At 38.4% G+C, this 23,938-nt stretch overlaps 1 protein-coding gene across 16 annotated transcripts in view; it reads right to left on the bottom strand.

Annotated features, from left to right (window-relative positions):
• Positions 1-23,938, bottom strand: part of SYNE1 (spectrin repeat containing nuclear envelope protein 1) — a 558,323-nt gene that overhangs the window by 160,898 nt on the left and 373,487 nt on the right. For 13 of the 16 annotated variants that reach the window (XM_049903961.1, XM_049903971.1, XM_049903893.1 and 10 more), the window contains 3 exons: positions 20,786-20,992; positions 19,018-19,191; positions 11,543-11,734 (listed from right to left, as the gene is read on the bottom strand). In XM_049903961.1, the coding sequence (XP_049759918.1) occupies positions 11,543-11,734; positions 19,018-19,191; positions 20,786-20,992 (573 nt within the window). The remainder of the gene's footprint in view (positions 1-11,542; positions 11,735-19,017; positions 19,192-20,785; positions 20,993-23,938) is intronic. The other 3 variants (XM_049903910.1, XM_049903883.1, XM_049903875.1) reach the window with 1 other exon arrangement.

A 23,938-nucleotide genomic window follows, 5' to 3' on the forward strand; every position in this document is an offset into this window, starting at 1 on the left:
CTACTCCCACTTGCTCTCCCCCTCTTGAGTCAGCCCTTTCAGTCTCTCCTTTCTTGACAATTTTGCCAGCTTCCCTCTCTCTCTATCCTCCCATCCCCTCTCCAGACAAGAGTTGCCAACACAATCTCAAGTGTCCACCTGATATAATTAGCTCACTCTTCATCAGCATCACTCTCCCACCCGCTGACCAGTCCCTTTCATGTCTGATGAGTTGTCTTTGGGGATGGTTCCTGTCCTGTGCCAACAGAAGGTCTGGAGAGCATGGCCACCGGGATTCCTCTAGTCTCAGTCAGACCATTAAATTTGGTCTTTTTATGAGAATTTGGGGTCTGTATCCCACTGATCTCCTGCTCCCTCAGGGGTCCTCTGCTGTGCTCCCTGTCAGGGCAGTCATCGATTGTGGCCGGGCACCAACTAGTTCTTCTGGTCTCAGGATGATGTAGGTCTATGGTTCATGTGGCCCTTTCTGTCTCTTGGGCTCTTAGTTGTCGTGTGGCCTTGGTGTTCGTCATTTTCCTTTGCTCCAGGTGGGTTGAGACCAATTGATGCATCTTAGATGGCTGCTTGTTAGCATTTAAGACCCCAGACGCCACATTTCAAAGTGGGATGCAGAATGATTTCATAATAGAATTATTTTGCCAATTGACTTAGAAGTCCCCGCAAACCATGTTCCCCAGACCCCCGCCCTTGCTCCGCTGACCTTTGAAGCATTCATTTTATCCCGGAAACTTCTTTGCTTTTGGTCCAGTCCAATTGAGCTGACCTTCCATGTATTGAGTGTTGTCTTTCCCTTCACCTAAAGCAGTTCTTATCTACTGATTAATCAATAAAAAAACCCTCTCCCACCCTCCCTCCCTCCCCCCCTCGTAACCACAAAAGTATGTGTTCTTCTCAGGTTTACTATTTCTCAAGATCTTATAATAGTGGTCTTATACAATATTTGTCCTTTTGCCTCTGACTCATTTCGCTCAGCATAATGCCTTCCAGGTTCCTCCATGTTATGAAATGTTTCACAGATTCGTCACTGTTCTTTATCGATGCATAGTATTCCATTGTGTGAATATACCACAATTTATTTACCCATTCATCCGTTGATGGACACCTTGGTTGCTTCCAACTTTTTGCTATTGTAAACAGAGCTGCAATAAACATGGGTGTGCATATATCTGTCTGTATGAAGGCTCTTGTATCTCTAGGGTATATTCTGAGGAGTGGGATTTCTGGGTTGTATGGTAGTTCTATTTCTAACTGTTTAAGATAACGCCAGATAGATTTCCAAAGTGGTTGTACCATTTGACATTCCCACCAGCAGTGTATGAGAGTTCCAATCTCTCCGCAGCCTCTCCAACATTTATTATTTTGTGTTTTTTGGATTAATGCCAGCCTTGCTGGTGTGAGATGGAATCTCATCGTAGTTTTAATTTGCATTTCTCTAATGGCTAATGATCGAGAGCATTTTCTCATGTATCTGTTGGCTGCCTGAATATCTTCTTTAGTGAAATGTGTGTTCATATCCTTTGCCCACTTCTTGATTGGGTTGTTTGTCTTTTTGTGGTTGAGTTTTGACAGAATCATGTAGATTTTAGAGATCAGGCGCTGGTCGGAGATGTCATAGCTGAAAATTCTTTCCCAATCTGTAGGTGGTCTTTTTACTCTTTTGGAGAAGTCTTTAGATGAGCATAGGTGTTTGATTTTTAGGAGCTCCCAGTTATCGGGTTTCTCTTCATCATTTTTGGTAATGTTTTGTATTCTGTTTATACCTTGTATTAGGGCTCCTAGGGTTGTCCCAATTTTTTCTTCCATGATCTTTATCGTTTTAGTCTTTATGTTTAGGTCTTTGATCCACTTGGAGTTAGTTTTTGTGCATGGTGTGAGGTATGGGTCCTGTTTCATTTTTTTGCAAATGGATATCCAGTTATGCCAGCACCATTTGTTAAAAAGGCTATCTTTTCCCCAATTAATTGACACTGGTCCTTTGTCAAATATCAGCTGCTCATACGTGGATGGATCTATGTCTGGGTTCTCAATTCTGTTCCATTGGTCTATGTGCCTGTTGTTGTACCAGTACCAGGCTGTTTTGACTACTGTGGCTGTATAATAGGTTCTGAAGTCAGGTAAAGTGAGGCCTCCCACTCTCTTCTTCTTTTTCAGTAGTGCTTTGCTTATCCGGGGCTTCTTTCCCTTCCATATGAAATTGGTGATTTGTTTCTCTATCCCCTTAAAATATGACATTGGAATTTGGATCGGAGGTGCGTTAAATGTATAGATGGCTTTTGGTAGAATAGACGTTTTTACTATGTTAAGTCTTCCTATCCATGAGCAAGGTATGTTTTTCCACTTAAGTATGTCCTTTTGAATTTCTTGTAGTAGAGCTTTGTAGTTTTCTTTGTATAGGTCTTTTACATCCTTGGTAAGATTTATTCCTAAGTATCTTATCTTCTTGGGGGCTACTGTGAATGGTATTGATTTGGTTATTTCCTCTTCGGTGTTCTTTTTGTTGATGTAGAGGAATCCAAGTGATTTTTGTATGTTTATTTTATAACCTGAGACTCTGCCAAACTCTTCTATTAGTTTCAGTAGTTTTCTGGAGGATTCCTTAGGGTTTTCTGTGTATATAATCATGTCATCTGCAAATAGTGGTAACTTTACTTCTTCCTTGCCAATTCGGATACCTTTTATTTCTTTGCCTAGCCTAATTGCCCTGGCTAGGACTTCTAGCATGATGTAGAATAAGAGCGGTGATAAAGGGCATCCTTATCTGGTTCCCGTTCTCAAGGGAAATGCTTTCAGGTTCTCTCCATTTAGAGTGATATTGGCTGTTGGCTTTGCATAGATGCCCTTTATTATGTTGAGGAATTTTCCTTCAATTCCTATTTTGGTAAGAGTTTTTATCATAAATGGGTGTTGGACTTTGTCAAATGCCTTTTCTGCATCAATTGATAAGATCATGTGGTTTTTGTCTTTTGTTTTATTTATGTGATGGATTACATTAATGGTTTTTCTGATATTAAACCAGCCTTGCATACCTGGTATAAATCCCACTTGATCAGGGTGAATTATTTTTTTGATGTGTTGTTGGATTCTATTGGCTAGAATTTTGTTGAGGATTTTTGCATCTATGTTCATGAGGGATATAGGTCTATAATTTTCTTTTTTTGTAATGTCTTTACCTGGTTTTGGTATCAGGGAGATGGTGGCTTCATAGAATGAGTTGGGTAGTATTCCGTCTTTTTCTATGCTTTGGAATACCTTCAGAAGTAGTGGTGTTAACTCTTCTCTGAAAGTTTGGTAGAACTCTGCAGTGAAGCTGTCCGGGCCAGGGCTTCTTTTTGTTGGGAGTTTTTTGATTACCGTTTCAATCTCTTTTTTTGTTATGGGTCTATTTAGTTGTTCTACTTCTGAATGTGTTAGTTTAGGTAGGTAGTGTTTTTCCAGGAATTCATCCATTTCTTCTAGGTTTTCAAATTTGTTAGAGTACAATTTTTCATAATAATCTGAAATGATTCTTTTAATTTCATTTGGTTCTGTTGTGATGTGGTCCTTCTCATTTCTTATTCAGGTTATTTGTTTCCTTTCCTGTATTTCTTTAGTCAGTCTAGCCAATGGTTTATCAATTTTGTTAATTTTTTCAAAGAACCAGCTTTTGGCTTTGTTAATTCTTTCAATTGTTTTTCTGTTCTCTAATTCATTTAGTTCAGCTCTAATTTTTATTATTTGTTTTCTTCTGGTGCCTGATGGATTCTTTTGTTGCTCACTTTCTATTTGTTCAAGTTGTAGGGACAGTTCTCTGCTTTTGGCTCTTTCTTCTTTTTGTATGTGTGCATTTATTGATATAAATTGGCCTCTGAGCACTGCTTTTGCTGTGTCCCAGAGGTTTTGATAGGAAGTATTTTCATTCTCGTTGCTTTCTATGAATTTCCTTATTCCCTCCTTGATGTCTTCTATAACCCAGTCTTTTTTTCAGAAGGGTGTTGTTCATTTTCCAAGTATTTGATTTCTTTTCCCTAGTTTTTCTGTTATTGATCTCTAGTTTTATTGCCTTGTGGTCTGAGAAGATGCTTTGTAATATTTCGATGTTTTGGACTCTGCAAAGGTTTGTTTTATGACCTAATATGTGGTCTATTCTAGAGAATGTTCCATGTGCGCTAGAAAAAAAAGTATATTTTGCAGCAGTTGGGTGGAGAGTTCTGTATAAGTCAATGAGGTCAAGTTGGTTGATTGTTGTAATTAGATCTTCCGTGTCTCTGTTGAGCTTCTTACTGGATGTCCTGTCCTTCTCCGAAAGTGGTGTGTTGAAGTCTCCTACTATAATTGTGGAGGTATCTATCTCACTTTTCAATTCTGTTAAAATTTGATTTATGTATCTTGCAGCCCTGTCATTGGGTGCATAAATATTTAATATGGTTATGTCTTCCTGATCAATTGTCCCTTTTATCATTATATAGTGTCCTTCTTTATCCTTTGTGGTGGATTTAAGTCTAAAGTCTATTTTGTCAGAAATTAATATTGCTACTCCTCTTCTTTTTTGCTTATTGTTTGCTTGATATACTTTTTGCCATCCTTTGAGTTTTAGTTTGTTTGTGTCTCTAAGTCTAAGGTGTGTCTCTTGTAGGCAGCATATAGATGGATCGTGTTTCTTTATCCAGTCTGTGACTCTCTGTCTCTTTATTGGTGCATTTAGTCCATTTACATTCAGGGTAATTATAGATAAATAAGTTTTTAGTGCTGTCATTTTGATGCCTTTTTATGTGTGTTGTTGACAATTTCATTTTTCCGCATACTTTTTTGTGCTGAGGCGTTTTTCTTAGTAAATTGTGAGATCCTCATTTTCATAGTGTTTGACTTTATGTTAGTTGAGTCGTTACGTTTTTCTTGGCTTTTATCTTGAGTTATAGAGTTGTTATACCTTTTTGTGGTTACCTTATTATTTACCCCTATTTTTCTAAGTAAAAACCTAACTTGTATTGTTCTATATCACCTTGTATCACTCTCCATATGGCAGTTCAATGCCTCCTGTATTTAGTCCCTCTTTTTGATTATTGTGATCTTTTACCTATTGACTTCCATGATTCCCTGTTATGTGTATTTTTTTTTTAATTAATCTTAATTTGTTTGTTTTTGTGATTTCCCTATTTGAGTTGATATCAGGATGTTCTGTTTTGTGACCTTGTGTTGTGCTGATATCTGATATTATTGGTTCTCTGACCAAACAATATCCTTTAGTATTTCTTGTAGCTTTGGTTTGGTTTTTGCAAATTCTCTAAACTTGTGTTTGTCTGTAAATATCTTAATTTCGCCTTCATATTTCAGAGAGAGTTTTGCTGGATATATGATCCTTGGCTGGCAGTTTTTCTCCTCCAGTGTTCTGTATATGTCGTCCCATTCCCTTCTTGCCTGCATGGTTTCTGCTGAGTAGTCTGAACTTATTCTTATTGATTCTCCCTTGAAGGAAACCTTTCTTTTCTCCCTGGCTGCTTTTAAAATTTTCTGTTTATCTTTGGTGTTGGTGAGTTTGATGATAATATGTCTTGGTGTTTTTCTTTTTGGATTAATCTTAAATGGGGTTCGATGAGCGTCTTGGATAGATATCCTTTCGTCTTTCATGATGTCAGGGAAGTTTTCTGTCAGGAGTTCTTCAACTATTTTCTCTGTGTTTTCTGTCCCCCCTCTCTGTTCTGGGACTCCAATCATCCGCTGGTTATCCTTCTTGATAGAGTCCCACATAATTCTTAGGGTTTCTTCATTTTTTTTTAATTCTTTTATCTGATTTTTTTTCAGCTATGTTGGTGTTGATTCCCTGGTCCTCCAGATGTCCCAGTCTGCATTCTAATTGCTCGAGTCTGCTCCTCTGACTTCCTAGTGCGTTGTCTAATTCTGTAATTTTATTGTTAATCTTTTGGATTTCTACATGTTGTCTCTCTATGGATTCTTGCAACTTATTAATTTTTCCACTATGTTCTTGAATAATCTTTTTGAGTTCTTTAACAGTTTTATCAGTGTGTTCCTTGGCTTTTTCTGCAGTTATCCTAATTTCATTTGTGATGTCTTGAAGCATTCTGTAAATTAGTTTTTTATATTCTGTATCTGATAATTCCAGGATTGTATCTTCATTTGGGAAAGATTTTGATTCTTTTGTTTGGGGGGTTGGAGAAGCTGTCATGGTCTGCTTCTTTAAGTGGTTTGATATGGATTGTTGTCTCCAAGCCATCACTGGGAAACTAGTTTTTCCAGAAAATCCGCTAAAAAAAAAATGCAGTCAGACCCCTATCAGAGTTCTCCCTCTGGCTCAGGCTATTCGGATGTTAATGAAGCTGCCTGGGGAGGGTGGGGGAGGGAGCAGAGAGATAGGAGAGTAGCACCTCAGAATATAGCCAGAGTTGCTTGTCTTGCTTGGAATGACTATTATATCTGAGATTCCCGCGGGCGCGTCGCCTATGTGTGCTGGCTGTGTGGAGATTGCCCCCGGGGAGTCTGGCCCGCTGGAGTCACGGTCAGATCCTCCACTTCCAGCCCCACACCCAGCGTCAAGGCTCCCCTACTGGGACGGTGCACTCTCGACTCCAAAATCAGTCGCTGCCTCCCGGGGCCTTCTCGTCCCTCCAGCTGCGTGGCCATGCTGCCCCCGCGAACCAGGTGGGCCCCCTCCCGGGGTTAGTTCAGATGGGTAGAGCAGCTCCCCGTGCTTGTGCCGTGACCGAGTGTCCCTGCTAGGACGCTGTTCTCCCCGCTCCAATACCAGTCGCTGCCTCCCGGGGACTTCTCCTACCGGCTGCGTCCCACGCCGCCCACGCAACCCGGCTGGGCCCCTTCCCGGGGTTAGTTCAGGGGGGTGGAGCAGCTCTCCGTGTTTATGCCGTACCTGCGTCCAGTCCAAATCCCGGCGAGATGTTTCCCTGGCTGGGACGCTGCTCTTCCTGTTCCAAGACCAGTCACTGCCTCCCGGGGACTTCTCCTACCAGCTGCGTCCCACACCGCCCGCGGTACTGGCTGGTCTCCCTCCCTGAGTTAGTTCAGGGGGGTGGAGCAGCTCTCTGTGCTTGTGCCGTACCTGACTGGTACACTGGCTCCAGGCTCTGGAAACAATCGCTGCTTCCCCGTATTAGTTCGTTCTCCGTCTCTAAATCTGTGTTTGTTGTTCAGGGTTCGTAGATTGTTATGTATGTGATCGATTCACTTGTTTTTCCGTGTCTTTGTTGTAAGAGGGCTCCGAGGTAGCGTCTGCCTAGTCCGCCATCTTGGCTCCGCCGCCAGTCTGAAGCTTCTTGTTGTTAGCTGCCATAGAGCTGATTCTGAGTCATACGACCCCATGTGTGCAGAGTAGAACTTAGCTCCATAGGGTTTTTAAGGTTGTGACCATTTGGAAGCAGATTGCTAGGCCTATCTTCTGAGGTGTCTGTGGGTAGTCAGCTGGTAGTCAAAGGCTTAACTGTTTGTGCCACCCAGGGTCTCAAAAGCTTCCTAGGTGTGTGCATGTGATATCAGGCTGCCCCTTCCATTCCTACCTGCCTTTTGGAGTAGTAATAGCTATCTGAGACAGGAAACTTGGAAGCCTCTCCCTTTGTTTTGGCTTCCTTAATGGTTGTATTAATTCACACTCTGTGATTTAAAAGAGGGAAAAAAAAAACAGCATTATGCTTTTAGATATCAACCACTAGACTGATAGTACCTTTTTATAAAACTAACTGGAATATTGCATATTTTTCCAATTAGAAAATCATTCTAGTTTTGTCCAATTTTATTATTTTTAACATTTTTCTTTTTGCTTTGATTCATGAGGTCAGATTATGTGTGCACTTTAAAGTTTGTTAATTTAAAGACAAAAGTTGCATCTTTATTTGCATTTATTTATCAAAAAAAAAAAAAACATTGCCTCGGAGTCGATTCCAACTCATATTGACCCTATAGGACAGAGTCGAACTGCCTCATAGGGTTTCCAAGGAGGGCCTGGTGGATTCGGACTGCCAGGTTAGCAGCCTAAACTCTTAATCACTTCGCCACCAGGGCCCCAATAGAGATTCCAAATATATTTCATATGATTATTGACTATTTGTATTTCTTTTCCTTTGATTGTCTTTTCATACCTTTTGCCTGTATTTCTATGAGGTAATGTTTTCTTTATTGATTTACAAAAGGTTTGTGGAAATTAAGAGAATTCATTTTTTGTCATGTAAACGGCATGTTTCCTTCCCTGTTTATCTATGTCTTTTAACTTTATTTATTTTGTCATTCAGAACTTTTTCATTTTTGTGCAGTAATTTTAAAGAAACTATCAAATTCTGGGCTTGGGGAATACCGGCAAAGATCCTCCTCTTTTAAAAAATTTTTAAAAATACCCATATATCTTGAACATTTTGAGTTTAATTTTTATAGTTAAATCTTTGATCCATCCAAGATGCATTCTGTAAGGAATGGGATAAGTATTCTAGTTTATCATATTTCAGGTGATTAGCCTATTACTTTATTATTATTTACAGAAAAAGTTATACCCACTCACTTGAAATATCACCTTAAATGCTTATCAAATTCCCTTACATACCAGGAGTCTCTTTCTGGACTATTCTGTTTAATTTTTTGTTTGTCTATTTATTGTGCCATTACTATATTATTTTAATTATTGCAGTATTATATTTTAATATACGATAGATTAACACTCTATCACAACTCTTCATTTTTAGAATTTTTTTAGTTATTTTCACATGTTTCTTTTTTCAGGTAAAACTCAGTGTCATTTTGTTACACTTCAAATATATCCAGTTAGTAGTTTAGCTGAGAATAATTTATGTATTAATATTAGAAGAATTGACATCTTTAAAATATTAATTCAGTTTTCCAGATCATATAGGAGTTGCAAAAAACTGAGAAACATATAGGGGAATGAGAACGATCATTATTATGTGGAGAAAACAGAAGCAATCATGGTGAACTTCCATAGAACTTCTACCACTTTACATCCCTGCCAACACCTGTCTTCAAACACACTAGTTTCCCTCCTGTTCTTGTAGTTCTAAGACCAAACTTCAACTTTGATCCTACCCTGTCTTTCCTCCACTGAGTCATTTCCATCTACTTGTAAGCAAGTCATTATTGTTCTGATCTTCAAAGGAAACAAAACAATTTTATCTTGACCCGCATCTCCTTACTGCTCATCATCACATTTTCCCCTCCCCTTTATGGAGAAACTCCTGGAAAGAGTTCGCTGTGCTCACCCTCTCCACTTCCTCAGCTCTCATTCTCACTTTCACTTCAGAGTCCTTTCTGTCTCCTCCACTCCACTGAGACAGCTGTGAGGTCACAGATGGCTGCCATGTTCATAGCTAAACCCAGTGGTTAATTCTCAGTTCTCCTCTTACCTCTCCTCTCAGCAGCATTGGATCCCACTGATTCTCCCTCCTCTTTGAAACTGCATCTTCAAGTGGATTTCAGGAACCAAACCCTGTTTTCCTCCTGCCTCACTGGCTTTTCCTTTTTACTGCCCTTTGTGGGCTCCTCCACATCTTCCAAACTCTCCATGTTGAAGTGCTTAAGGGCTTAGTTCTCGCATCATTGTCTTCTGGATCTGCCCTTACTCCCGTGGTGATCTCATCAAGGCTCTGCCTTTAAGGATCATCAGAGGTTGATGACTCCAGCCCAGGTCTCTCCCCAAAATTCCAACCACTCCTTGGCATTGCATAGGCATCTCAAACACAACCTGTCTAAAAGTAAACTATGATCCAAATGAAACTAAACTAGATACCTCCTTCTCCCCTAATATCTGTTCCTTAAAGAGTCTTCATCTTCTCAATTATCTCTATGTCTATACTGCCCCTTTACTGGTTTCGCAGCTTCCACCCTGGTGGTTAAAATCCGATCACGTCATTCCTGTTCCCCAAAACTCCAATAGCTTCTCATCTCCCACAGAAAAAAGGCTGAAGTCTACAAGATGCCATCAAGGTCCTTTACTTCCTGGGCCCTGTTTACCTTTCTACCCTCATTTGCCACCACTTGACTCTTGCTTACTCCACTGCAGCCACACTGGTCTCCTTGAACAGCCAGACATGATCCCACCTTGGTGCCTCTGTACTTGTTTTCGTCTTTGCCTGGAACGCTCTCCCCTCATGCCTGCATGGTTCAAGCCTTCAAATGTAACACAGAAGAGGCCTTCCTGGGCAGCCTTTTAAAAATGACAAATTCTTCCACCCCTGCCTTTCCCTGTTCACCTGTCCTCTGTTGTTTTCCTCCATGGCTTCTATCACCTTTAACTTAGTATATAATTTGCTTTTAACTTTTATTTATTATCTGTCTTCCCCAGCTATAATCCTTTGAACACAAGAATTGTTTTAAATATCTATATGTTGTTGTTCAAGCCCCTTCACTGTTTTACATAGAACAATCACTGGCACATAGCAGCTTCTCAGTAAATACTTGGTTGATTTTTTTGTACAGTATAGTGCTATCTAATATGTGGGGATTTTAAAAGGACAAAATTAAAATATTGAGCAATAATAGTATATAAGCCCTGTGGGAAGAAATCTGATCTGCGTGGCAAAAAGTAGAGGGAAAACTGAACAAATAAACAACAACAATAAAAAACAGAAAAAAAAAAACACACCAAAAAACCAAATTCACTGTCATCAAGTCAATTCCAACACTCAGTAACCCTACAGAACAGAGCAGAACTGTCCCATATGATTTCTAAGAAGCGGCTGGTAGATTTGAACTGCTGACCTTTTCATTAGCTACCAAGCCCTTACTCACTGTACCACCAGGGCTTAAAAACAAAGGTTAAAATGGAGAGAGAAAAATAGAAAAGCAAAAATTAACAGAAGTCAAAATAGGAAAATCACAATAAATTTAAACGGACTAAATTTGACACTTAAAAATGAGAGATTTTCTGATTAGATAAAATTTAAAAACTGACAAGATATAGCTAAATGTTCTTTATAGAAGACAAATCTAGAGTGAGGACACAGAAAGCCTGAAATCAAGGAAAAGTTACAAGGTATACCAAAAAAAAAAAAAAAAAATTTATTTATTTTTTGTATACCCAAAAACCTGTAGTGATATAAGATGAAGTCATTGTTAGGGAATGCTAAAGTCACTGCATGATAGTGGCAAGGTTTGATTTCCCTGAGATATGTGACGATTATAAAATTATGTGCACTTAATAAAACAGCCTGAGATTATCTCTAAAAGTAGAATGTAAGAGAAATAAAAGCAAAATGTGAAAGTGTCATAGGTTACTTTTCTCAATCCATTACCTGTGTTTAATTTTTTAAAGAAATTAGTCTATTTGCTAGATTTGGGTGATTGTTTTCTTTTTCTTTTCTTTTACCACACTGCAGTCTTCAGGTCTAAGACTCAAGGGTCCTTCTAAAACCTATTTGAAAATTCTTGCCAAAGTCAGAGTGTAAATTGAAATCGCATGCTCAAACTTTTGTATAAGTGGGGTACATATCTAAGTATGTATCACTGTCCAACCTTTTCCTCTATGTCTCACACATTCAAAAGCACGCAAACAGTGTGTCAGTAAATAGTGTTGCTGTCAGGGGCCCAGGGCCCTTACCTGGATGTTGAGCCGCTTGTCATACAGGGCTCTCTGTAGCTCCAGCAGGCTCCCCTTCAATGTTCTCAGCTTAACTGCCAGCTGCTCAGCCTCGTCCTTTGTGTGTGCCTTGCCCTCCAGGAGTAGGTTTTCATTGTGGACCGACAGTTCTGATAAGGCCACCACCTTCTGCTCTATTTCCACCAGCATGTTCTGGAGCAAAAAAGCAATGATGAAATTCATACACCCTGCCAGCTTCTGCAAGGACGGTTCCCACAGGGAAGTATAACACTTTCCTCGTCTTTTGCAGATGAACAGATTTTTCCTAGTTTTTCTACAATCTTGAAGCACACAGATTAAAAAAAAATTCTTTGAGCTTCCTAATTTTTCTCTCTTTTAGGATTAGATATCACTTAATGAAAAACACATTGGAAAAACACATGGAAAGCATGTATACAGACAACAGATCAGGAGAAAAGACCCTGGGTTTAGAGCTATCTCATTATTTTCGTGTTGGATTATGACACTTACGTGTCTAATAATAATAAAGAGATCACACATGATCAATCCTTTCCTTGTTAAATTTAAGAAGGTCTTCCCTTTCAAGATACTGCTTCTTTGGGTTAATTTTTTTTTTCCAGGTTGCTGTTCTTAATTCCTTTTTTTTTTTTTTAATATGTTCTACTTTTCCTAGAAAATTTGCTTTCATTTTCTGTGACAGCTTTCTAGTGCTACAGAGTTTTCCTCTAAAATAGAAGATATAATCCAGAGAAGATGCAAAATAGCTTCCCTTCCTCCAAAGTAAGATTAAAAACAAAACAGACTAAGAGTATATTTTTCTACAGAAATTGTTCTATTTTTTTAGTCCTTAACTCTGAACTCTTTGAAATGTACTTTCTAATTCATATTCAATCAAGATATTTGTTTAAGATATCTTGTTTTTCTGTACAAATTTGGAATTACACAGCTTTGCACCAAAAAACTAGAACAAATTGGAAGAGTAAAATTTTTTAATGAAATGAGGCTTAAAGGATGATTTCCTGAGAATTATTTTGGAGAAATTCATATAATCCTGTGCAGGGCTGACTTCTCCATTAGGCATTGCAGGCACAGTACCTAGAACCCAGGATATTTTTAGGGACCCATACAGATGTTTTAATTATAATTTCTTTTAAAATCAGAAGAAAAAAATATAAGAATGAATCCACCCTGGATTATATTTGTCTTTATACCAAAGCAGTTTTAAAATATAATTTTTAATATTTTTTTAAGGAGGTAGGGGCCCATGAAGGCAAAATGACCAGGGCTCAATAAGTCATAATGTGATTCTGCTTCTCTGTAATGCCCACAATTATCATTATCATAAACCAGTTGCCATCCAGTTGACTCCAACTCATGGAGGGCCCATGTCTATCAGAGTAAAACTGTGCTCCATAGGGTTTTCAATGGCTGGATTTTCAGAAGTATATCTCCAGGTCTTTCTTTCAAGGTGCCTCTAGGTAGACTTGACCTTTTAATGAGCAACTGAGAGTGTTGTCTGTACCACCCTGGAACTTCATAATTATCATACAGTTTGTTTAAATACTTGGTTTTAATTGACTTAGGAACTGTTGTTCATTTGTGTAATTTCATATGCTTCTAGTTTCTTAAACTATGGTCAAATTGCCATTTTAATACTTTTTTAAAGTTCTGAAAGATATTTTCTGAATTGGGGACTTTATGCATTATTATTATAATAGAGATATCTTTTTTTTTTTTTAAAAGGGAGAGGTGGGAGTCATAATAAAGAGTAATTTTGAAATGCTAGTGCTTTTGGTAATTTCAAGTGTTAGAAGGGAATACTAAAAATAGATGTCTCTTTTTAGAAAAGCAACATTGAAAAAGACAACATAAAGAATAGAGAACTCTTGCACGTGGTGCTCAAATTATTCTGTACCATCAAGGCCGTTAATAATCACGGTTTAAACCCACATAGACACAGCTCCTGGAGCATTTAAAACTCTAAATTATAATGATCAATGTAATGAATCTCAAATCATAAATAAGCAATGACCAAAATCACATATTACATAATAACGTAACAAGAAAAGGTAGCGTTCGCTAATTCTTTTTGCTTATTTCCTCTGATTGTAAATGAGAGAAATATGAAGTCATGAGTAATGATGCTAACCTTGCAGATTAGGTAGAGTTTTCTAGAGACTTGTTAGCTAAATTAAACAAAAGAACTGATAAGGGGTATCTCACCGATGTGTGTAAATTAATTTGTTGATAATTGCTGAAGTTTGATAATTGATTCATGAGGCTTCATGATCTATTCTCTATGCTTCTATGTGTGTTTGAAAATTTACATAATAAAAAGGTAAGAAAATAATATTAGAATAAAGGCCTTAATGCAACGTTAACCCTCACATAAGTTCTGCTCCAATGGACAATCTTCCCATGTACAGTCTACCTGTCTGCCTATAACTGACAGTGTTTCGAAGTTTTCTGAATAGTTTATCAGGATTAGAACCAAAATTGCAACAGAGCACCTATGGAAAATTCCAGTTGTATTTATCTACTGTCTGACTTGCTACCACTAACTCTTCTCATTCAGTTTGCATTCTTTATTTAGCCACTAAATAAAATACCTTAAGGGTTTTGGTACCTATAGACTTTTTTTTTTTTTTTTTTTTTTTTTTTATAATAACTTTTATTAAGCTTCAAGTGAACGTTTACAAATCCAATCAGTCTGTCACATATAAGTTTACATACATCTCACTCCCTACTCCCACTTACTCTCCCCGTCTTGAGTCAGCCCTTTCAGTCTCTCCTTTCTTGACAATTTTGCCGGCTTCCCTCTCTCTCTATCCTCCCATCCCCCCTCCAGACAAGAGTTGCCAACACAATCTCAAGTGTACACCTGATATAATTAGCTCACTCTTCATCAGCGTCTCTCTCCCACCCGCTGACCAGTCCCTTTCATGTCTGATGAGTTGTCTTCAGGGATGGTTCCTGTCCTGTGTCAACAGAAGGTCTGGAGAGCATGACCGCCGGGATTCCTCCAGTCTCAGTCAGACCATTAAGTTTGGTCTTCTTATGAGAATTTGGGGTCTGCATCCCACTGCTCTCCTGCTCCCTCAGGGGTCCTCTGCTGAGCTCCCTGTCAGGGCAGTCATCGATTGTGGCCGGGCACCAACTAGTTCTTCTGGTCTCAGGATGATGTAGGTCTCTGGTTCATGTGGCCCTTTCTGTCTCTTGGGCTCTTAGTTGTCATGTGGGCTTGGTGTTCTTCATTTTCCTTTGCTCCAGGTGGGTTGAGACCAATTGCTGCATCTTAGATGGCTGCTTGTTAGCATTTAAGACCCCAGACGCCACATTTCAAAGTGGGATGCAGAATGATTTCATAATAGAATTATTTTGCCAATTGACTTAGAAGTCCCCGCAAACCATGTTCCCCAGACCCCCGCGCTTGCTCCGCTGAGCTTTGAAGCATTCATTTTATCCCGGAAACTTCTTTGCTTTTGGTCCAGTCCAATTGAGCTGACCTTCCATGTATTGAGTGTTGTCTTTCCCTTCACCTAAAGCAGTTCTTATCTACTGATTAATCAATAAAAAAACCCTCTCCCACCCTCCCTCCCTCCCCCCCTCGTAACCACAAAAGTATGTGTTCTTCTCAGGTTTACTATTTCTCAAGATCTTATAATAGTGGTCTTATACAGTATTTGTCCTTTTGCCTCTGACTCATTTCGCTCAGCATAATGCCTTCCAGGTTCCTCCATGTTATGAAATGTTTCAGAGATTCGTCACTGTTCTTTATCGATGCGTAGTATTCCATTGTGTGAATATACCACAATTTATTTACCCATTCATCCGTTGATGGACACCTTGGTTGCTTCCAACTTTTTGCTATTGTAAACAGAGCTGCAATAAACATGGGTGTGCATATATCTGTTTGTATGAAGGCTCTTGTATCTCTAGGGTATATTCCGAGGAGTGGGATTTCTGGGTTGTATGGTAGTTCTATTTCTAACTGTTTAAGATAACGCCAGATAGATTTCCAAAGTGGTTGTACCATTTTACATTCCCACCAGCAGTGTATGAGAGTTCCAATCTCTCCGCAGCCTCTCCAACATTTATTATTTTGTGTTTTTTGGATTAATGCCAGCCTTGCTGGTGTGAGATGGAATCTCATCGTAGTTTTAATTTGCATTTCTCTAATGGCTAATGATCGAGAGCATTTTCTCATGTATCTGTTGGCTGCCTGAATATCTTCTTTAGAGAAATGTGTGTTCATATCCTTTGCCCACTTCTTGATTGGGTTGTTTGTCTTTTTGTGGTTGAGTTTTGACAGAATCATGTAGATTTTAGAGATCAGGCGCTGGTCGGAGATGTCATAGCTGAAAATTCTTTCCCAATCTGTAGGTGGTCTTTTTACTCTTTTGGTGAAGTCTTTAGATGAGCATAGGTGTTTGATTTTTAGGAGCTCCCAATTATCGGGTTTCTCTTCATCATTTTTGGTAATGTTTTGTATTCTGTTTATACCTTGTATTAGGGCTCCTAGGGTTGTCCCAATTTTTTCTTCCATGATCTTTATCGTTTTAGTCTTTATGTTTAGGTCTTTGATCCACTTGGAGTTAGTTTTTGTGCATGGTGTGAGGTATGGGTCCTGTTTCATTTTTTTGCAAATGGATATCCAGTTATGCCAGCACCATTTGTTAAAAAGGCTGTCTTTTCCCCAGTTAATTGACACTGGTCCTTTGTCAAATATCAGCTGCTCATACGTGGATGGATCTATGTCTGGGTTCTCAATTCTGTTCCATTGGTCTATGTGTCTGTTGTTGTACCAATACCAGGCTGTTTTGACTACTGTGGCTGTATAATAGGTTCTGAAGTCAGGTAAGGTGAGGCCTCCCACTTTCTTCTTCTTTTTCAGTAGTGCTTTGCTTATCCGGGGCTTTTTTCCCTTCCATATGAAATTGGTGATTTGTTTCTCTATCCCCTTAAAATATGACATTGGAATTTGGATCGGAAGTGCGTTAAATGTATAGATGGCTTTTGGTAGAATAGACATTTTTACTATGTTAAGTCTTCCTATCCATGAGCAAGGTATGTTTTTCCACTTAAGTATGTCCTTTTGAATTTCTTGTAGTAGAGCTTTGTAGTTTTCTTTGTATAGGTCTTTTACATCCTTGGTAAGATTTATTCCTAAGTATCTTATCTTCTTGGGGGCTACCGTGAATGGTATTGATTTGGTTATTTCCTCTTCGGTGTTCTTTTTGTTGATGTAGAGGAATCCAAGTGATTTTTGTATGTTTATTTTATAACCTGAGACTCTGCCAAACTCTTCTATTAGTTTCAGTAGTTTTCTGGAGGATTCCTTAGGGTTTTCTGTGTATATAATCATGTCATCTGCAAATAGTGATAACTTTACTTCTTCCTTGCCAATCCGGATACCTTTTATTTCTTTGTCTAGCCTGATTGCCCTGGCTAAGACTTCCAACACGATGTTGAATAAGAGCGGTGATAAAGGGCATCCTTGTCTGGTTCCCGTTCTCAAGGGAAATGCTTTCAGGTTCTCTCCATTTAGAGTGATATTGGCTGTTGGCTTTGCATAGATGCCCTTTATTATGTTGAGGAATTTTCCTTCAATTCCTATTTTGGTAAGAGTTTTTATCATAAATGGGTGTTGGACTTTGTCAAATGCCTTTTCTGCATCAATTGATAAGATCATGTGGTTTTTGTCTTTTGTTTTATTTATGTGATGGATTACATTAATGGTTTTTCTGATATTAAACCAGCCTTGCATACCTGGTATAAATCCCACTTGATCAGGGTGAATTATTTTTTTGATGTGTTGTTGGATTCTATTGGCTAGAATTTTGTTGAGGATTTTTGCATCAATGTTCATGAGGGATATAGGTCTATAATTTTCTTTTTTTGTAATGTCTTTACCTGGTTTTGGTATCAGGGAGATGGTGGCTTCATAGAATGAGTTGGGTAGTATTCCGTCATTTTCTATGCTTTGGAATACCTTTAGTAGTAGTGGTGTTAACTCTTCTCTGAAAATTTGGTAGAACTCTGCAGTGAAGCCGTCCGGGCCAGGACTTTTTTTTGTTGGGAGTTTTTTGATTACCGTTTCAATCTCTTTTTTTGTTATGGGTCTATTTAGTTGTTCTGCTTCTGAATGTGTTAGTTTAGGTAGGTAGTGTTTTTCAAGGAATTCATCCATTTCTTCTAGGTTTTCAAATTTGTTAGAGTACAATTTTTCATAATAATCTGAAATGATTCTTTTAATTTCATTTGGTTCTGTTGTGATGTGGTCCTTCTCATTTCTTATTCGGGTTATTTGTTTTCTTTCCTGTATTTCTTTAGTCAGTCTAGCCAATGGTTTATCAATTTTGTTAATTTTTTCAAAGAACCAGCTTTTGGCTTTGTTAATTCTTTCAATTGTTTTTCTGTTCTCTAATTCATTTAGTTCAGCTCTAATTTTTATTATTTGTTTTCTTCTGGTGCCTGATGGATTCTTTTGTTGCTCACTTTCTATTTGTTCAAGTTGTAGGGACAGTTCTCTGATTTTGGCTCTTTCTTCTTTTTGTATGTGTGCATTTATTGATATAAATTGACCTCTGAGCACTGCTTTTGCTGTGTCCCAGAGGTTTTGATAGGAAGTATTTTCATTCTCGTTGCTGTCTATGAATTTCCTTATTCCCTCCTTGATGTCTTCTATAACCCAGTCTTTTTTCAGGAGGGTATTGTTCATTTTCCAAGTATTTGATTTCTTTTCCCTCGTTCTTCTGTTATTGATCTCTAGTTTTATTGCCTTGTGGTCTGAGAAGATGCTTTGTAATATTTCGATGTTTTGGACTCTGCAAAGGTTTGTTTTATGACCTAATATGTGGTCTATTCTAGAGAATGTTCCATGTGCGCTAGAAAAAAAAGTATATTTTGCAGCAGTTGGGTGGAGAGTTCTGTATAAGTCAATGAGGTCAAGTTGGTTGATTGTTGTAATTAGATCTTCCGTGTCTCTGTTGAGCTTCTTACTGGATGTCCTGTCCTTCTCCGAAAGGGGTGTGTTGAAGTCTCCTACTATAATTGTGGAGGTATCTATCTCGCTTTTCAGTTCTGTTAAAATTTGATTTATATATCTTGCAGCCCTGTCATTGGGTGCGTAAATATTTAATATGGTTATGTCTTCCTGATCAATTGTCCCTTTTATCATTATATAGTGTCCTTCTTTATCCTTTGTGGTGGACCTATAGACTTTTAAAATATCTTTTAGGAAGCTAAAGATTTTCTAAAGAATGGATAGTATTGGTAAAATTCTTCAAAAGACTAAGTCCAAGTCTGAATTTCATTTAAGCTTTTATAATGCATTACGTTTTTACTCTCTAAATGTAAAAAGTACATGGGTTATAGAAAATCATATATCCATACCAAGCCTTTTTACCAGGTTTTCTGCAGTTAAAAGTGCACTTTGTGACGTTGGGATTTGCCTTCAAGACCTTTTTTTGTACCTGGCAGTCTACCAGCTGAGCTTCCATGTCCATGGGCTCCTTGGGCGTGCCCAGCGCAATGTCCAGCGTGGCCTTAGTGTTCAGGAGCCAGTGGTTCAGCTCGTCGGCTTCGCAGCGGTACCTCTGCAGGGCTTGTTCCTGCCTCTGTTCCTCCAGTTGGTCATTTAGCTTTTCCTAATGGATTAAGTAAAATGTAACACTGATCAACCCAAGGCAAAACCATTAGAACTCAACTGTCACCACCACCGAGCAGTGGTTCTGTATCTTGGCTACACATCAGAATCCTCTGTGAAACTAAAAAAATACCTATGCCGAGGTCACATTCCAGGGTAATATATCAGAATTTTTGGGGGGTGGGGAGGGGGTTTGAGATTAGTGTTTTTGAAAAGCTTTCCTGATGATCCTAACATACACCTAAAGCTGAGCAAAGATCCCAAAATAATTTGCCTACAGTACCAAGCAGATAACATAAATGATGATAACGGACAAGGATGAGAACAAAACAATGGCGTAAGGCAGTTGGCAAATGGCAATAGACACTTGATCTCAAAGTCTGGGAATGAAAGCGAGTGGTGGGGACTACAGGATCTACCTAAAAGGGCAGCCACCATGCAGTTTAAGGCAACTGATGCCTAGTGGGAAGAGGTAGCGCAGTGTTACTGCATTTTGAGTGAAGGCAGAAATCTAAATTTTCAGGTAAGATCGCTAGTTTTTTTCAATCATGTCAAAAATTCATATTAAAAAAAAAAAATCAAGGTCAAACACTTCATGTTGAAACCTCACAGGTTTTCCACAGAGTGAATGGGGTCAATATCAATGAATGAAAAAGTCAGGTCTCAGGATAACAAACTCTAAATATTAAAAAAAAAAAATTATTAATAATAATAATGATACTTATTATTTAAATGAAATATTTTACTAAGTCATTTATATAGGATATTAATAAGGCAGACACATTGATTTTAAATTTATCTAAAACAAGAAATATATAACTTTACTAATCTTAGAATAAGTAAAACTAGAAATAGCCCATATACCTAACACTAGGGCCATGGCTAATTGAAATATGGTGTAATTGGAGGCTAAATAAAATATTATTCGGTCCATATAATAAAAACTGTATTGATAACCGATTATGTGCTAGGACCTGGAGATAAAATGAGACAGACACTATAAGGGCCTTCATGGAGCTTCCAGTCTATATGAGTTAGAATATGACATTATATATGCTTATGGCCAAGAATTGTAGGAGAACAATAATCAAAAAAGAAAACAGATAATTTTTAACACATGTTATCGTTTCCAAAACTTGTGTCTATATCAAATAATATTTCAATTAAGTAGCATAAGAATCAGAATTATAACAGTATTTGTACAAGTCAATATGTCTGAATTGACTATCTGACTAAGTAAGGTTTATTTTTCATAGATTTAGTAATAGCAGGAATTATTCTTAGAATACTCTTATTTAAACATAGCAAACCATTGTGCAAACCTTCCACAATTATCCCACAAGGCTCATATCTACCAAGTATTTGCTTTCCACATTCTCAATACATCATGCCTGAAATGAAAGGAGTAAAAGGACATATTCATGGTTACACACCAACTCAGTGCTCTCTATATAAGACCATTCTTGGAACACAGCACCAGCATCTTACGAGTGGGATACAATAAAAACGTAGATCACATAAGAAACCCACATGCTTGCTAACACAACTTTGATAGTTAATTCAGAAATGAGGGGCACCCTCAGAGTTACTGTTACCTCCAGAAGCTGTCGTTTCCCTGAAGCTTTCATCTTGATGGTAGACATTCGCTCGGCCAAGACAGTGAGCGTGGACTGCAGGGCCAGCTGCTCTGCGGGGTCGGACTCGGGTGACTCGGACACCAGCTCCTCTGCGAGAGATGACTGGAGCACGTTGATTTCATCTTGAAGCATGAGAATCTCATCCATCAATGCCTGTAGGAAAAACTGTGGAATCACACTCGTGTATTTATTTTTTTGACTAGATATTGTATCACTTAGCTGAGTCTCACTGATTAAGATCAGTGGAAGACATTTCAGCTGGAAGCCACTGAATCAGCAAATAGGGGACCTACTAGCCTGTTTCAAAATGAAAGTCCCAGTCTGGATGGCAGAACATTTCTGATTTTAAAACAATTTCTGTCACTCACTTCGCTGAGCTTGAATAAGTTAATGGTTCTGGGTTCCAATAGGTTTATCTGTGATACGAGAGGGTATGCTTAATTATGTCTAAGAGTCTATAAATCTATGTTGAAAATAAAATTCATCACTTTCTTCCTCGACATGACTTTTCCCACTCCAAATTTCTCCAAGTCTGAAAGAAGTACTGCATTTTAGTATACGACCCACAGTATACGAGAGAAATCTTTGACACTTCTTATTTATCTCCTTTGCTGGATCCTCTTTCTCTGTTGTTGTTAGTTGTTGTCCAGTCGGCCCCTGGCTCATGGTGACCCCATGCACAACAGAATGAAACACCGACCGGTTTTGCACCATTCCTATGGCTGTTTGTGGATCAGACCATCGTGATCTGTATGGTTTTTATTGGCTGATTTTCAGAGGTAGACCACAGGTCATTTCTTCCTAGTCTGCCTTAGTGTCTTTATTGTTGTTGTTAGGTGCCATCATGTCAATTTTTAACTCATGGAGACACCATGTAACAAAGTAGAACTGCCCCATAGGGTTTTCTGGGCTGTAATCTTAATGGAAGTGGATTCCTAGGTCTTTAACCACAAATATACTTCATTCCCAAGCTTTAACTGCTTCCTAATGCTGAAAACTTGCAAAGGTATATCCTTAACCCAGACATATTCTAAATTTCAGGCATATATATATATTCACCTTACATATTTCATGGGCATCTCCAACTTACTAAGTATAAAGCCTTCCTCCCATGTCTTTCCCATCTCAGTATAAGGCACCATCTTTTCCTAATTGCTCCAGCTGAAGACCTAGGAGTCATTCTTGACCCCTCCCTGTCCTTCACTCTCCACATCCAATCCATCACCTATTCCTGTTTTTACCTCCAAAATATACCTTATGTATCTGCATATATTCACTGCCACTACCCTACCCTAAACCAAAAAAAACCCACTGCCATCTAGTCGATTCCGACTCATAGTGACGCTATAGGACAGAGTAGAACTGCCCCCATAGAGTTTCCAAGGAGTGCCTGGCGGATTCAAACTGCCAACCTCTTGGTTAGCAGCCATAGCATTTAACCACTATGCCACCAGGGTTTCCACTCTACCCTAAGTCAAAGTCAATCATCTCTTATCTGGATTGCTATAATGGCCTACTGAGAGATCTACCTGCTTTCATTGTTGTCGCCTCAATCTTCTTTTCATAAAGCAACTAGAGTGACCCTTTAAAAATGCAAATCCGATCATGTCGCTCCCCTGCATTAAAATAGTCAATAGCATCTTACTATCTATAAAATAAAATCCAAACTCCTTACCATATATGTATACGGTCTCACCTCTTCTTGCCGCTACAATCCTGGATTCTTCAGTTACTCCAGGGCCTTAGCTCTTTCTGGCCTCAGGGCCTTTGTACATGCTGTTCCCGCAAGCTGGACTACTCTTGTTCCCACTCATTTAATCATTCTCTTCATCTTTCGAATCTTAGGTTAATTGTCACTTATCAGGTAGGCCTTGACCGAGAACCCAATCTAAATTCCTACTCATCTCTTAGTTGTACTCTGGTTTCCTGTTAAACATCTATCACAGTTGTACGAGTTTTTATTTGTAATTTTTTGTATTTTATGACCTTTCCTTGAGCTAGGATCTTCTTAGGAAAAAAAATTCTATTTAGGAACTTAATGGCATGTTAGAAAAACAGGCACTACCACGGGAGAGGCAGCCACAAATTCAAGTAAAGTAACAGAGGCTTTACATTTGCCAATATTTCATAGTTTCAAATGTGCCTTTATTCCATAATTCCTGTTTCTTCTTTAGGATTGTAGGCTTCCCTGTAAACTTAGTGCTTCCTCAGAGTATGCTCTTGATAAATATTTAAAACAAAAGCTTCTATTTCTCTAACATCAAGTGTCGTGTCCAATTTATTTTTTAAAAAATGATTGCATTGATAATACTATATATAATCTAAAATGTGCAGAGGTTACAAGTGGAGCTATTAGTTGCAATCAACTTGACGGCAACAGGTAGGTAGGTAGTGGGTTCATACGGCATCTCAGGGTAGATTCAACTTGCATTTCCCTGATGTCTAATGAGATGGAACACTTTATCATATGCTTGACGGCCATCTGGATATCCTCTTTTGTGACTGTCTGCTAAAATGCCTTCCCCATTTTCTATTGGTGTCCCTCCTCTTCCTACTGATGTGTGGGAGTTCTTTATATATTCTGGATTGGAGTCCTCTGTCGGTTGTGTGTATTGCAGTTACCTTCTCCTACTTTGTGGCGTGGCTTTTCTGTTAGTAAAACAATGATTCCCTTTTAATAGTGGCTTTTGATAAACAGAAGTTGTTAACTTTATTGTCATCCACTGTATTTTTCTTTATAGACAGGGCTTTTTGTGTCCTATTTAAGAAACCTTTGTCTACCTCAAAGTCATGAATATCTTCTGGAAAGATGCCATTCAAAGTGTGGTCCATGGGCTGGTGCCAGTCAGTTAAATGTGTCTTACCAGTTTGTGATGAGATAAAGATATTAACAGTAAGTGTTAAGAAACTTTTACAGGAATCTTACATTGTCCTAATATCCAGGCAGCATTTTATTCTATTTCACTAAAGTATAAGTCTGTGATGGATTAGAAAGTTTTTAAATAATTGGTTTGAAAAGCACTGTTTCAAAAGTTTTTGTCTTTTATCTTCACATTTAGATCTACAATTCAACTAAACTTAATTTTTGTGTCTAGTGTAAGGTAAGGGTCA

Source organism: Elephas maximus, chromosome 1 (assembly GCF_024166365.1).
Source record: "Elephas maximus indicus isolate mEleMax1 chromosome 1, mEleMax1 primary haplotype, whole genome shotgun sequence".
In the NCBI taxonomy this organism is placed as follows: Eukaryota; Metazoa; Chordata; class Mammalia; order Proboscidea; family Elephantidae; genus Elephas; species Elephas maximus.